The sequence below is a fragment of the Acyrthosiphon pisum genome, chromosome A1, assembly GCF_005508785.2.
Source record: "Acyrthosiphon pisum isolate AL4f chromosome A1, pea_aphid_22Mar2018_4r6ur, whole genome shotgun sequence".
In the NCBI taxonomy this organism is placed as follows: Eukaryota; Metazoa; Arthropoda; class Insecta; order Hemiptera; family Aphididae; genus Acyrthosiphon; species Acyrthosiphon pisum.
The window spans coordinates 23586418-23600533 of NC_042494.1; the positions used below are offsets into that span (position 1 = coordinate 23586418).

The 14116-nt window shown below is 29.1% G+C and overlaps 3 protein-coding genes across 5 annotated transcripts; 1 reads left to right on the forward strand and 2 right to left on the reverse strand.

Moving 5' to 3' along the window:
* Nucleotides 1-5522: 5522 nt before the first annotated feature.
* Nucleotides 5523-6695, forward strand: LOC100169573 (peptidyl-prolyl cis-trans isomerase E). Its single transcript, NM_001326668.1, is given in 2 exon segments — nt 5523-5722; nt 5816-6695. Coding segments are annotated over 2 exon segments (897 nt in total). The 5' UTR covers nt 5523-5593; the 3' UTR covers nt 6584-6695.
* A 1286-nt stretch (nt 6696-7981) lies between these two features.
* LOC103309955 (eukaryotic translation initiation factor 4E) lies at nt 7982-10064 on the reverse strand. Of its 3 annotated transcripts, none has more exons than XM_016805979.2 (5): nt 9813-10064; nt 9474-9672; nt 8590-8752; nt 8395-8528; nt 7982-8326 (listed from the first exon to the last, which is right to left on the reverse strand). In XM_016805979.2, exons 2-5 carry the CDS (start codon nt 9632-9634, stop codon nt 8197-8199), a joined length of 588 nt encoding a protein of 195 aa, XP_016661468.1. In that variant the 5' UTR covers nt 9635-9672; nt 9813-10064; the 3' UTR covers nt 7982-8196. The 3 variants fall into 3 exon arrangements, with proteins under 3 accessions (XP_016661468.1, XP_016661467.1, XP_008184961.1); XM_016805978.2 differs by having other exon boundaries at nt 9474-9731; XM_008186739.3 differs by having other exon boundaries at nt 9753-10063.
* Nucleotides 10065-11371: 1307 nt separating this feature from the next.
* On the reverse strand, nt 11372-14082 carry LOC100160676 (eukaryotic translation initiation factor 4E-like). Its single transcript, NM_001161980.1, is given in 5 exon segments — nt 11372-11572; nt 11868-12010; nt 12072-12249; nt 12905-13107; nt 13932-14082. Coding segments are annotated over 5 exon segments (645 nt in total). The 5' UTR covers nt 13941-14082; the 3' UTR covers nt 11372-11460.
* Nucleotides 14083-14116: the final 34 nt, after the last annotated feature.

Genomic DNA, 14116 nt, shown 5'->3' on the forward strand with positions numbered 1-14116 from the left:
TCCAAGCTAAAACTAATAAAAAATGAATCCTGATGTAGCAATAAAGGTACCTGTAAAATATTTGCAATGGATAACAACTGTTCAAAACTGTTCTAAGGCTCTAAGTCACTTGGCACAGTCGAGCATTAAAAGTGCAAAATGTTAAAAATGTTCTTTTCAGAATGCGGATAGGTACATTGTACTATTATAATATACATAAAGCATATATTGTAAATATAAGTATTAGGTATAATAAGTTCTGAAGCTTTGAGTTCTTATTTTATTTTTCCGAAAATCTTCTTCACTCTTCCATTATTGTTTTAGTAGGTACTTAATAATAATTCGTATATGAAAACTAACCAAGTCAGATCTTAGGCTTCAATGTATTATCCTAAGTTGACATCCTTACTTGGCACCCATTTAGATCTCACTTCTTTTGTCGTCGAAGTCAACAACCAAGGCATATATTATAGTATTGAGCTTGGCTCTCATTTTACATAAATATATGTTTTTGATGGGATCTATATTACTATTTCTGTTATAACAAATAACAATTATGTAGTCTATCATAATACCTATCAATACCTATCATTATAACCTATAATAATAGGTAATATATACGTAATGGTGAAATTAATTTTATGGTTATGGTTCAGAATAGAATTTGCATTAAATTATAGAAATACATTTTTATTTGTACTGTTTTAATTAAAAACATTATATTAAAAACAATAAAAACAACCTATACTATATAGTTATGAACGAAGGACTAATTTAGTTTAAGTTAATTACCATATTATATTAGTGCTCCTTTACTTCCTTTTACAATTTTTAATTATCGTGAATAAAATAAACTGCGCTAAACGTTTAAGGTTTGTATTTAGCTACCGAAAATATTATTATGTATAGACATTTGTTCAATTTGGTTAATATTCGTCTCCTCAAACGAAATAAAATTATATCATAATAACACGGCTTCCTGAATAGGCAATCTGGCTACACGCCGGCCGTGTTTCATTTTTCCGGTATCTCATAATAAGAAATTTAATATAAAAATATCCCACACTAAATTACTACGACTTTAATAATATATAATATTGTATTCTACTGCTAAATATTATAAAAGTATATCTATACAGCACATAACATATTATAATACCTTGATTTTTTAAAAATCTTTATCAATTTAATCCACATACACAAATGTAAAGAAAAGGAAGATTACTATATTTTGATCCATAATTTACCTACTGAGTTAATTTTACAACTTATAAATAATAATATAGCAAATTAACTACTCTTTTGAAGTTCAATTTTTATGTATTCAGATTCTTAGATACGGAATTTTACAGTTTACAAGCAAATATCAGAGATATATTATCGCTCATCAATCTTAGATTTATTTTCATCGTGTTAAAAAAATTACTTTAATACAATTATGTACAGTTGTCAGTTCTGAATATTGAAGTATTTAAATATTCAGAACTGAAGTGCCTTCACTGGAATGCTTCATAAATCCATTTTTTTTCAAGCCATAATATCGTTAATATTTTTATGGGGGTTATACCCCCTTCCGGAGACCAAATGTTGTACACAATACATAATGTATATAATAAGCGTATACTGAATGTTTATTAAAAAATTGTTTATCCCCCCTTGTAAAAAACTAGATACTCTATACTGATTGCAGATGAATTATTGATCTCGGTCGAATTAGTTCACAAAGTATATACCTCGAGGGATATAACGGTCACCTATGTAAATTTGCCAGTGAATTAAAAACCAAGATATACCCATAAAGCGCTATATTTTATATTTTTTTGATATTATCACGGGTGAAGTCGGTCTATTTAATAGTAGACCGATAACAATTCAGTAAAATTATACCTAGGTAACCAAGAAACATAATATAATAACAATATAAAAATAATAGAGACTATAGTAGGTGAGATTGGGGGTTTAACGCACTTGGAGCTTTAAACGGTCCGCTGTCGCCAGAGTTGGGCGTTATTCGAATAAAATTTTATTTAGATGATTATTTAGATAACCTATTATTTAGATAACATTTTATTCGAATAAATTATTATTCGGATGATTTTTTCATAATTATTCGAATAAAAATGTATTCGAATAATTTTAAAACGTCATTATTCGAATAATTTTCGTTAATTTTACTTAGGTAAACATATGGTTTGCTAATAAGAAAGGAACATATTTTAAATAATAGTTGGCATTGTACAATATATACATAAGTTACACGATTGTAAATCTTATTTTATTAGGAAAAATGCAAAAATATTATAAATAAAACAGATTTAGATCTACAGAGAGAGTAAAAAATTATAGATATATTTTTTTAATCATAATTTATGTAGTACAAAGTTCATTTGATAAAATCATGTTTTCAAAGTTTAGATATAAATATATAATACGATCAAACAGATAATTGTTGTGGATACATGCCTACATCTATCTTTATAGGTATACTACGTACTTATGTCCTATCTTTATATATATATAATTCTACTGTACGTGTGTTTGTAAGCGAACTCCTCCTAAACGGCTGGACCGATTTTGATGAAATTTTTTGTATGCGTTTGGGTGACACCCCGGATTGTTTAAATTCACAAATGATCCCCTAGGTCCAACTAGGGGATGTGCTCAAACGGAGATTTAGAAATGTTTGTTTATAAATGGTTGGCATGGGTTTTAAAACTATTATAATAATAATTATTATTGGTTGCCGTGAAATCAATGTATTCATTCAATGCATTTAATTTTTTTGTACGCTGTATTTTGATATTATATGTATCGCAATTATACGTAAATATTGAGGGTATATTATACTCACATATAAGTTACGTACATAAAATAATGCCACGTCTTCGTGGAGGAGGAGGACATATATTGGTTGACAGACTCGGCATTCACAATTATTCCAGCCATTTAGGAGGAGTTCAGTGACATACTTGGTATAACTTTGATATTTTAGACTTAAATTATAAAGTTACGTACAAATAGCACGGGGTTCGCGATCTACCGCAGGTAGATTGCCTACCTGATAATATGCTGTTGCGAATCAGAATTATTATTCCAGGCAACAGAAAAGTTAAGATACATTTTGAACACCATACACTGAATATTAAAAATGAATTGAACAAAGTTTGAGTCATAGTTTGAGTTTGAGTTGGTACATTTAACGGGAAACGAAGTGCACGGGATCAACTAGTATAGTATATAGTATAATATAATATATTACAATATATGATAATAGCTACTATATACATTCAATAGCTAAATGGTATATGCGCAATGGGCTATGGGCATATGCCACATGGCATTTGTATGTGCTAATACCTAATATAAAAAAAGGGCCCCCAACAGGCAAATAGAAAATGTTATATTTAGCCCAGAAAAAAATACGTATCTAACTAAAATTCAATCATTTGATATATTAACTGGTTTTACTTTATTTTCAATATAGAATGTATATTGAGTTTATTCTCAAATACTAAGACATTTTCTACAGACCCAAAGTAAATTTACTACAAGAGACCCATCGGACTGTTTTTATTACCAGACAGGGGATATCCCACCTATCCAGGTATCCACTCCCAAATTACGCCACTGGGGCGTAGCCCTTACACTGGCTACATCACCTGTGACATCAAATATTATAAAGAAAATCACCGATTCAAATTGTGTCAAATTGTGCACGAGTACAATACCTAATATCAAAATATATAATAATTCAGTTAGAATCAGTGATAATACCAAGTCATACTCATACCGTCTTACAAATGTATACAACATAGCAAAAAACTGTCTGGTGCGGGAAGGAACCGAAAACGCCACAGTCATGACTAAGAAATTAAATTTTCACCCCATAAAATAAGAACTTTGGCTGCGCAATATTGTTTTTATTTTTTCGTTATCAGAACTTCAAAAAAAGTTATTAAAGTTTGAAAAACACAAATAATAATGGATTTTAAAACAATAGGAACTTTTTTCGTATAAGTGATATCAAAAAAATAAAAACGATATTGCACAACCAAAGTTCTCCTTTATAAGCGGTGAAAATTTTGTTTCTTCTTTATCACTGTAGTCTTCTCGGTTCTTTGCCGTGCAAAAACGTTTTTGCTATGCTATTGCTATGCCGTACGTGTGTAAGGCGGAGACAACATGATATACGGGTGCGACGTCCTCTTAAAAGCCACAACAATTGTACACTATTTATAATCAATGATATATATTTGTATATAGACAGCTATTAAATTCGTAGAATCACAATGTCATTATGTTAATAATTATTGAGAATTTCTCAAGATTGTAATCAAAAATACGTTACAAAATGTTTATTTCGTATTTCTATTTACCTACTCTAAACGAAAAATAATAATATTAATAGGTACAAAATCAGGGCCCCCCCAATTACCATAAAGGGGCCCTGTCCACAATTGCGGACAAGCGGTCCGGGCCAGTCCGAATCTGTTAGTACTATAATTACTAGATTTTGATGAACTGAGGGGACTTGACCGACATTTGGGAGGGACTTAGTCCCTCCAAGTCCTCAACCATAATATCATTCTTATTCCTCAGCAGAAATTGAATACTACTCTTTTCCAAAGCTTACTGATTTATAATCAATTAACAATTTGTTAATATGTATCTCATATTATTATAATATACGGTAGGATAATAAATATATTTATTATTATTATAGGATATCTGACTATTATGATTTATTTTAAAATATTTATAATACGCCAAATAAATAATACAACTTCTAAAAAATGTGAATCTGTTTAAAATAATATTATATGATATTATACACGCTGTATAGAATTATTTTAATTATAGTGTGGAATATCCGAATATTAGTGTAGCATATTTTACAAACACTAATAAGTAATAGCTATGGCTATATGGCTATTGGCGGCTACACGTAGATACATCGATTATATTTCAACACTCAACAGTAATTGAGTTATCGTTATTTACTGTACAGTGTACCGTCACGGAGTAATCAACAATTAAATTTAGTCGTTTTTGAATTGTTGAACCCTTGTGGATAGTGATTGATAATTTCAGTTTGGAAACATTTTATGTTGTATTTACGTCATATAAATAGGGGGGGGGATGATCAACTTTTACACTTAATATGTAATACTATCTTATCTTATACCATTATCATGAAATCTATTCTGTGCTCATAGACCTTCTACTAATAGACGGAACATCCAGGCGGGATGCGGGTGGGTGGCGCGGTCTACGCTACAGTGATATATATATATTATATACAGTAATATACAGAGTATTGTATCATCTAATGCGCATGTGCGGTGTACGGTGTACTACCTTGATCAGCGCCGTCACGCTTGGACACCGGAACTACTACCACGTACCGTCTATTAGTATAAGGTCTATGTCTGTGCTAGCCATGTTATCACTGATAAATCTGCGTTTGTATTTTGTTTGTTTTGATGAATGATAACGAATAAATATACTGATTACCGAATACCGGCCAAGTATACCTAATTCTCGACAATTTCGATTTTTGACTGTTGTCCGTTTAGTTTCAAGAACGTTAAATAATTTAATAATTACCAACAAGATGAACGACGCCGATACTTACAAGTCGTATTTGAAGCGCACTGTTTATGTAGGTGGATTAGCTGAAGAAGTAGATGATAAAGTATTGAGATCTGCATTCATTCCTTTTGGTGATATAGTCGATGTCCAGGTAATGTTTTAGTGAAGGTTAATTTATAGATCAGCCTTAGTTTTCATTAATAAATATGGGTTAAATTAATTATAAAATGTGTTATGAATTTAGATGCCATTAGATTATGAATCGGAAAAACACCGGGGGTTTGCATTTGTCGAATTCGAACAACCCGAAGATGCATTGGATTCTATCGATAACATGAATGAAGCAGAGATATTTGGCCGCACTATCCGTGTCAATTTAGCTAAGCCACAGAAGATTAACCGAGGCTCAACCAGACCAGTATGGTCGGAAGATGACTGGCTTGTACAGTATGCTGGTAAGACACTGGAACCAAAGGACGATAAAAAAATTGAAGAAGACAAAACCAAAGATGAGGCAAAGAACCCACAAGTTTATCTTGATATTAAAATTGGCAAAAAGGATGCTGGTCGAATTATTATCATGCTAAGAGCTGATATTGTGCCACGTACAGCAGAAAATTTCCGTTGTTTATGTACTCACGAAAAGGGTTTTGGATATCAAAACACTACGGTTCATAGAATTATTCCAAATTTTATGTGTCAGGGTGGTGACATTACTAATAACAATGGTACAGGTGGATTGTCAATTTATGGAAAAAAGTTTGATGATGAAAATTTTGAACTAAAACACACAGGACCGGGAGTCTTATCTATGGCTAATTCTGGGCCTAATACAAATAGTTCACAATTTTTTATTTGCACCGCTCGTACAGAATGGTTAGATAATAAACATGTTGTGTTTGGCCATGTGATAAGTGGTATTGATGTTATGAAGAAAATAGAGAAATGTGGAACAAAAGCTGGCCTGCCAACTGAGAAAGTAATAATTGGTTCTTGTGGACAATTGGCTTAGTAAAATTTACATTTTTTTTTTTTTCTATAAATTAATTTCGTATTTTATTGAGTGATGTAATTTACCTTGCAACATGTATTGATTAGTTTTGTAAATTATATTTTTATATATTTAAAAATGAAAATTTTTTTTTTCTTAAAAATACAGTGTATGTATTGTGCTCAACAATTCTAGTTTCTACATTTACCATAAACTAAAGAGCGGTGATACTGTTATTTATAATTTTGTCCAATATTGTTTAAAAATTAACTATAACAGACAAATAAATATCAAGAAAGTAGGATTCAATGTTGATGAAGAAAAGACCGAATAGTGAGTACATAATAGTAACTCAAGATAATGACCAGAGCTGGACAAGGTGGTGCCTGCCAGGAGCGCAAATTATTTAATGAGTGGAGGAATGCAAAATAAACAAATATGAGGATAAGAGGGACTCAAAATTGTCATCTTGCCAGGTGTAGCATTCCTCGGCTCGGCTCTGATAATGACATGAAAACAGAAATACCAGTGTGATTGCAACCTGAAAATAAATGTTTTTTTATGGCCTATGAATAATCTTTAGCTCAAAAGAAATTTCTACGAATTCAAAACTTAGAATGTACTAAATTTTAATACAGCCAATAGTGCTATATGGAGGTGAAACATGACTTCTGAGAAAAGCTAATGAACTAAGGATGTTAGTCTAGAGAAAAATACTTAGGAAAATCCTCACACATTGTGGAGGAAAACCAGTTTAGGTGGAACTAAGTAAAAATGGAAACAGACACATATACAGGAGGGATTTTGCGGTTCACTGTCCCAAAAATTAATAGTTGTGTAATTTCTTTATATAGATTATGACCCCCCACCCTTTTTTTTTTTGTATACTTGTCTGGATGCAAAGTTAGTGGAACCAAATATTTAATGGAGAGAAATAACAGGGAGTAACTAGATATATGGCAGCATATTTATTTAGTGGTTAAAGGCACCTACTTGGTCAAAGGCAAAGAAGAAAAAATAAATTTGATAGGATAGAATCAGTGGTACAGGTTTTATGTCAGTAATTTCTATAGATTGGACATTGAACACAAGTGGACAGTGGTATTTTAGGAATGGCAGTTTAGTATTTTTGATAAAATAGTGGAAATATTAAAGGTTTAACTATTTTTTACTTAAATAACAATCATCTAAAATAAACCAAACTTTTGTGTTGGTAATATATAGTATATATATAAATATTATATCAGAATAATATAGGATTGTTTAATTTACAACATTATTCAATAATAGTTAAGACATGTCAAAAACAAACTAAATTAATACTTAAAATAATAATATAATCGTACAAATTTAATTAATGACTAGTTATTTAAACTTTTTCAATGTTATCTGGCAAAAAAATAACATTAATAATAATAATTTCTCAACAATATTTTGTTTACTTCTTGTAATTATATAATATACTATAGGATTGTATCATTGCTGAAGTATTAAAATGGTTTATGGGCTATTCGACTTATTAGCATTAACATTTTTAATACATTGACTTTATCATTTAAATTGTAACAACTTTTTAAAACTTATATCAAAATAAAATAGATTATGTGTTAATATATTAATTTAAAATAATGAATTTAAATATGTGTTTGCGTCATTTGGCCAAAATAATTTTTTTTGTGCAAGTTTATTTTCTTCTTCAAAAATTCACTGTGTTTTTCAAATTTCAACTTTTCTTTTGTATCAAGGAAATGCTTAAGTTTTGACCTAAAAAAATTTTTGAAAATAATTGTGATCAAATTAACTTTATATATAGATATTAAATATAACATTACCCAATGTCGTTAACAATATTTGTGTCAGATGAAGAAATCCAAACAGATATTTTACTGTATTGACGCCTATTATAGACAATACCACAAATATTATCGTTGTAAGGATCATACATTCCACCAATCATACTCAACAACTAAAAAAAAATATACATTCATAAATACAGTGAAAATCGACAAAGCAGACAAAATAATTACTATATCCATCCAGTACTGATCTAATAGTCCACTATCCTTTATTAACCAACGTCCACCATTCTTATTAGATGGGTCTTCCCACATCGGTTTTATATCTGATTTAAATACAGAGTAATCACAGCCAGTCGTTAACATACTTGGCATTTTAATATGATTGAAAATACTGGGAATAAAAAACATAAAATTATGATTAGTTACCTGTAAAAATGATAAACGTGTGCCTGTTTTTGTAATATAATATTTTTTAATACCTAAAATATTAAGTAACTAATAACATTTTTTTCTTTAAAGAAAATAGCTGATCATTGTTATCAATGTTTTTCCTCTTTAATTTATGTGAAAAACATATCTAGCCTCAATATTAAAAAAAAACTATTTCACTTAGGTAAATTGTATGTACCTACATCGTTTAACCATAAAACATTATGTTGGTTGAAGTAAGTATTACTGACATTGACCGATTTTAAATATTTAGTTTATTACTTAATTTGTATTATAAATTTTATATTAATATTTCAATTATTTCCATATTTTTGATTTTAAATATTTTAAATAAAAAATATAATAAATTAATCTAATAGGTCTAATAACTGTAAAAAAAAACAGTGGAAACGTAATTTGAATAGTCAAATTTTGATGAATACTTGGGTAAAAAATGTATAATTTATTGTATTAAATATTGGCGAACAGGTGTACCTAACAGCTAACATAGTTAAAGGAAATATGTTTTTCTTTGAACACTATACAAATGTTGGTTCTCAAATCTAATTTTATGTAAGTTATAAAGTGATTCATTGATTTATAAATAATACAAGGCACTCAAGTACATCCTATGAGTTAACGAACTTCTAGCAATGTTATATATTTTGTTAGTAAGTACTTGCCTCCAAAATTTTTCAACGCTGTCAAACTCGCACAGTCCGTGCAAATTATCCGTCCAATTGACGTCCGGGACCACAGTTCCACTGAATCTCCAATACCATAGTTTCCACGAATCGTTCAATAAATGGACGTTACCTACGTCGTCTTTAGCAATTTGTGCCATTGTATTTATATTTTATAAGTCCGTAACGAAACGGCTGTCTAAAAAATATGATGTGTCATTACATATTGCGTCGAAACGGACAACGGATCGTAGTTTGCTGGTGTTAAAAATAACTTACATTTACAAAATATTATTTAATTTAATAATATTACGGAACTATAAAATCAAAACGATGTACCTCGATTCTATGCGCACTATAAATCCATCAACGTCAATTCTATTAAAAACGTTATGGTTTTCTAAATATCACGTAACGCAGATAGTTGAAGCAAGACGGATTTATATTAATAATAAATAATACGTAATAAATAGAAACTCGAGTATAAAGTACTGAGTATAGCAAAGTAGTAACGTACTGAGCACTCAGAAGTCGGAGTAGTAGAGTACAGACTACAGTTATTATATTGGGAAAAACGGTCGTCTTGAATTTACAATTCACTATTCAGTATAATACTATAATATTGTAATTGTTGGGTACATCGACGTCGCGAGACACTCGCGACTATGCCATGTGACAGCACTGTTTAATGTTTATTGATAATCATGATTCTCGACCGCGGCTTTAGATAGAATCTATCTATGACAAATTTTCATTTCTGTAATTATAATATTATATTGTACAACTGTTTAGGTATACTATGTACCTATCTAATGACTAATATTATTTTTTATAGTATTTATCAAGGCTGGGCAAGCTAATGATTTTTTTTAACTCAGTTAATATGCACCAATAACAAAAAGTTAAAAGTAAATTTAACTATAGGTTAACTCAGTGAAGTTAAAAGCACGGTTAAAAGTTAATACACACTTTTTGTTAACTTTTTATTAAGTTAAAAAAAATCAATTTGTTTATACAACGCTAGCGTACTTAATTTTAATCCAGCCCAAAACTAAATTATAGGATATAATCTTTGTTCTATGATACAGCCCCCTCCATAAATCATGAGATGTTCTGTTTTTACTTAAAAGATTAATAATCTGTATAAATACATTATTGATTATTATTAGGAATATTGGATTTAAACAATACTCTAGTAAAAAAAATACTATTTGACACACTATTGCAGTCTGGTTAGCCAACTATATTAATTATATTTGTTATAGCAATTGTTCTTATATTTTGAATTTAAAATGGAGAAAAAATGAATATCCTAGTTTGGTATTTGTAGTTTTTGAAAACTGTATGTAATAAAATATATATGATGGCATAAAATGGCTGCAAATATTCAACAGATATTAAAATAAATATCAATGTTTTTCAATCAACTTATTACAAATGTTTTTTTTATTTTCAAATATATGTAAAATCTGCAACGTGGGGTGTACAATAAAAGTATTTTATCTTCAGGTGTCTTTGAGGATTAATGGATTAAGAGAATGTGATACCAGCATGTGTTGTCTCCATCTTACAAGTGCGTAACATTGCTAATTTTTAACTAACAGAGCTACACGTGTTCTTCTGAGCATAAAATTTGCTGTGTTACTCACTTGTAAGACAGAGACAACACATGCGGGTATCACGTCCTCTTAAGGAATTTGTGTGAGTTATAAGGTAGGTGGTATGATCTTTTATAGAAGATTTTGAACATCTTCCTGAACAGTTTTTAGATGAAAATCAGTTAGAAGGATATGATTAGATATGTATGGCAAGGAATTCATTATTTTTCATGAGGTAATATATTTCTTCAGGTTGAAGATATAGTTTGAACAAAAATTAAATTAGCATCTCAAGTAATAAGTCTTTCTTAAGTTTTAATATTTATTTTCATTTTAAATGCATGTTATTTTTTAACATTTTCAAACATTTGTTTTTCATTTTTGCTAATTTATATCATAAACGCGTGTTTTGTAAATGATCCTTGTTTATTTGCTGTATCTGCGTGAGACTCATAAACCATCTTTTCATTTTGTGCGCCCAAAACTTCTTTTATTTTTCTTCTAAAATTGAAATCAAACAATAATAAAGTCAATAAAAATATACTCAAAATTCAAATAAAACATTTGTTGTTTAAATTGTTTAGACTAGGCATGTAATATGTAGGTTAGAAACTATTTATTTATATTTCAAGATTTATAAGGTTATATTACATAATATATTTTTAGTACTGTTAAGTCCAAGCTCTGGTTATAAATAACATACTATGCGTTATTACTAATTATTATTGCTTTATCAGTAAACATTAAATTGTAAGTCATAATATACCATTAGTACCAAATTAATATTTTTACATACCCAATAGCCATAATATTACTGCCATTATCTTTTGATGCATTGTTTGTCCATACTGCTATCTTAGTTCCTTTGCTTCGTACGTTAACTATAGCTCCATTAATTTCAGAGCTTTGGTCATATATTTCACCAATTATACTTAATATCTAAAAGTAATAATTACTCATAAATAAAAAATTAAATAAAAAAATAGAGTTTATTCCTCACTATATTTTTCCAGTACTCATCAACAAGTTGGCTATTTTTTGCTGGTGGTAACTGTAATAACCAACGACCACCGGCACTATTTTTTCCATCTTCCCACATAGGTTTGATTCCATTTTTAAAATAATTGTAATCACATTGGTACGAAAGTTGACTTGGACGTTTGATGTGATTGAATAAGCTAAAATGTATAAGATTAATAATTGGTACTATTTGTTTTTTTTTTAAGGAATTTGCTTGATAATAAATTAATAAATCTCTACTTAGTTAAAATGTTTAAATAAAATGACTGCATATTTAAATTTATATTTACTATTTAGTATAAATTTTAATCTTTAACACTTTATTACAAATACTTTTTTTTGTTTTTTTATTAGAAAAAAAAATAATCACAATTAATAACAAGTTAATATGATATCAGAAAAAATTGCAATGAGAATTGCTTGATAGGGAAAGTCACTCATCAATACAGTAATTCTTTACAAACAGTTTGAAGAATATTATTATTATCTAGGAGCATAGGAGGAAACTCAATTTTATAATTATTTCGAAAAGCAGTAAGTCATGATTCCAGTTATTTTATTTTAAATCTAGGATGCAATTTGAATTAAGGTGTTGGTATTCAATTTAAATTTTTGTGAAAACACTTATAATTCAGTTTGCCAATGTACGATGAGTTTTTATTTGTGGGTCATTGTTTAAGACTTATTTTGTTATAAACTCATATGCTAGGGAGCATCAGTAATGGTACAAAGTTTATATTTTGAAACTACTGAATGGGGCAACCAACGAATGTTTTGAGGGTTTATCCGGGCTTCAGAATAAAGACAACTTACCACCAAAAATCTTCAACAGTATCAAAACTAGCAACTTCATGTATATTTTCTTCCCAAACTTTACTTTTATTTTCAAAGAACCAAAGTGTCCATTTATTCTCTAATGGATGTTTAACAACTAATTCTGCAATAGCCGGTTCAGTTTCAATGGGTTGTTCATTTTCAACTTTCGGTAATTCATCTGACTGATTAACTGGTTCTCCCTAAATAAATATAACATATTAAAAAAAACAAAGTTATTACAATTAATAAATAAAAGAATAAATTTTAGTGGGTAATAGGCGCTACTAAAATCTCACTAATTTCAAATTGATTTCAGACTTACAAGGCATAAATATTTAAAATTTCTTGTAATGATATATGTTGTTACCAACTTGCACTTACTACACTTTCCTAAACTACCGTTTAGTATAGGTAAAGAGTTACATTTTAAATAAGTTATTTGTTGTTAAAATTTGTTCAATATCAATTTTTTTTTAAAATACTATAATTTTAATATATTTTCAGTGATTAGGTGATTCAATTCATAAATAATACCGTAAATAATCTTCAAAATATTATGTTTACATTAAGATTACTAGCAACTTTATCCGTATTGTATACACTGTCTACCGAGAGAACCAGGCGTAAATCAGTTTTTCTGCACATCTACGTGTGATATTCTATCATAGGGAAACTGGCGTCAAGTGGGTATGTGTTATATTGGCATGTTCTCTCGATGAACAGAGTATATTATATTAGCTATCCCTGTGAAGTCAATCACACCATGTAAATAAAAATAATGCGAAACGGTAAAATTGTATTTACTTTAGTATAATCGAGTTCTGAATATTACATTTTTAATAACAGAGTATAATATAAATTAAACAGTAAGTTACTCATAGCAGATAGCTATTATAGCTGCAGTTATGAAATCTGTATTGATGGATGATGGTCAAAAAATACATTTCACTATTTCAGCATTACAATTAGTACATGTAGCAAAATTAGATATAAGGATATAAAGTTATAAAAACATATTTCTCACCTCAACCATATTCCTGCGCGTATTTTTTATTTGCTCGTGAATAACTGAAAAATTAAAAAAGTGTGGATTTTTAATTTAAACCTACCAGATACGAAATAAACGTCAACAAAACATCAAAAAAAAATTTTTCATCGTATTCTGGAAATAAATCACATTTCATTTAGGAAAAGAGCGATTAATGTATG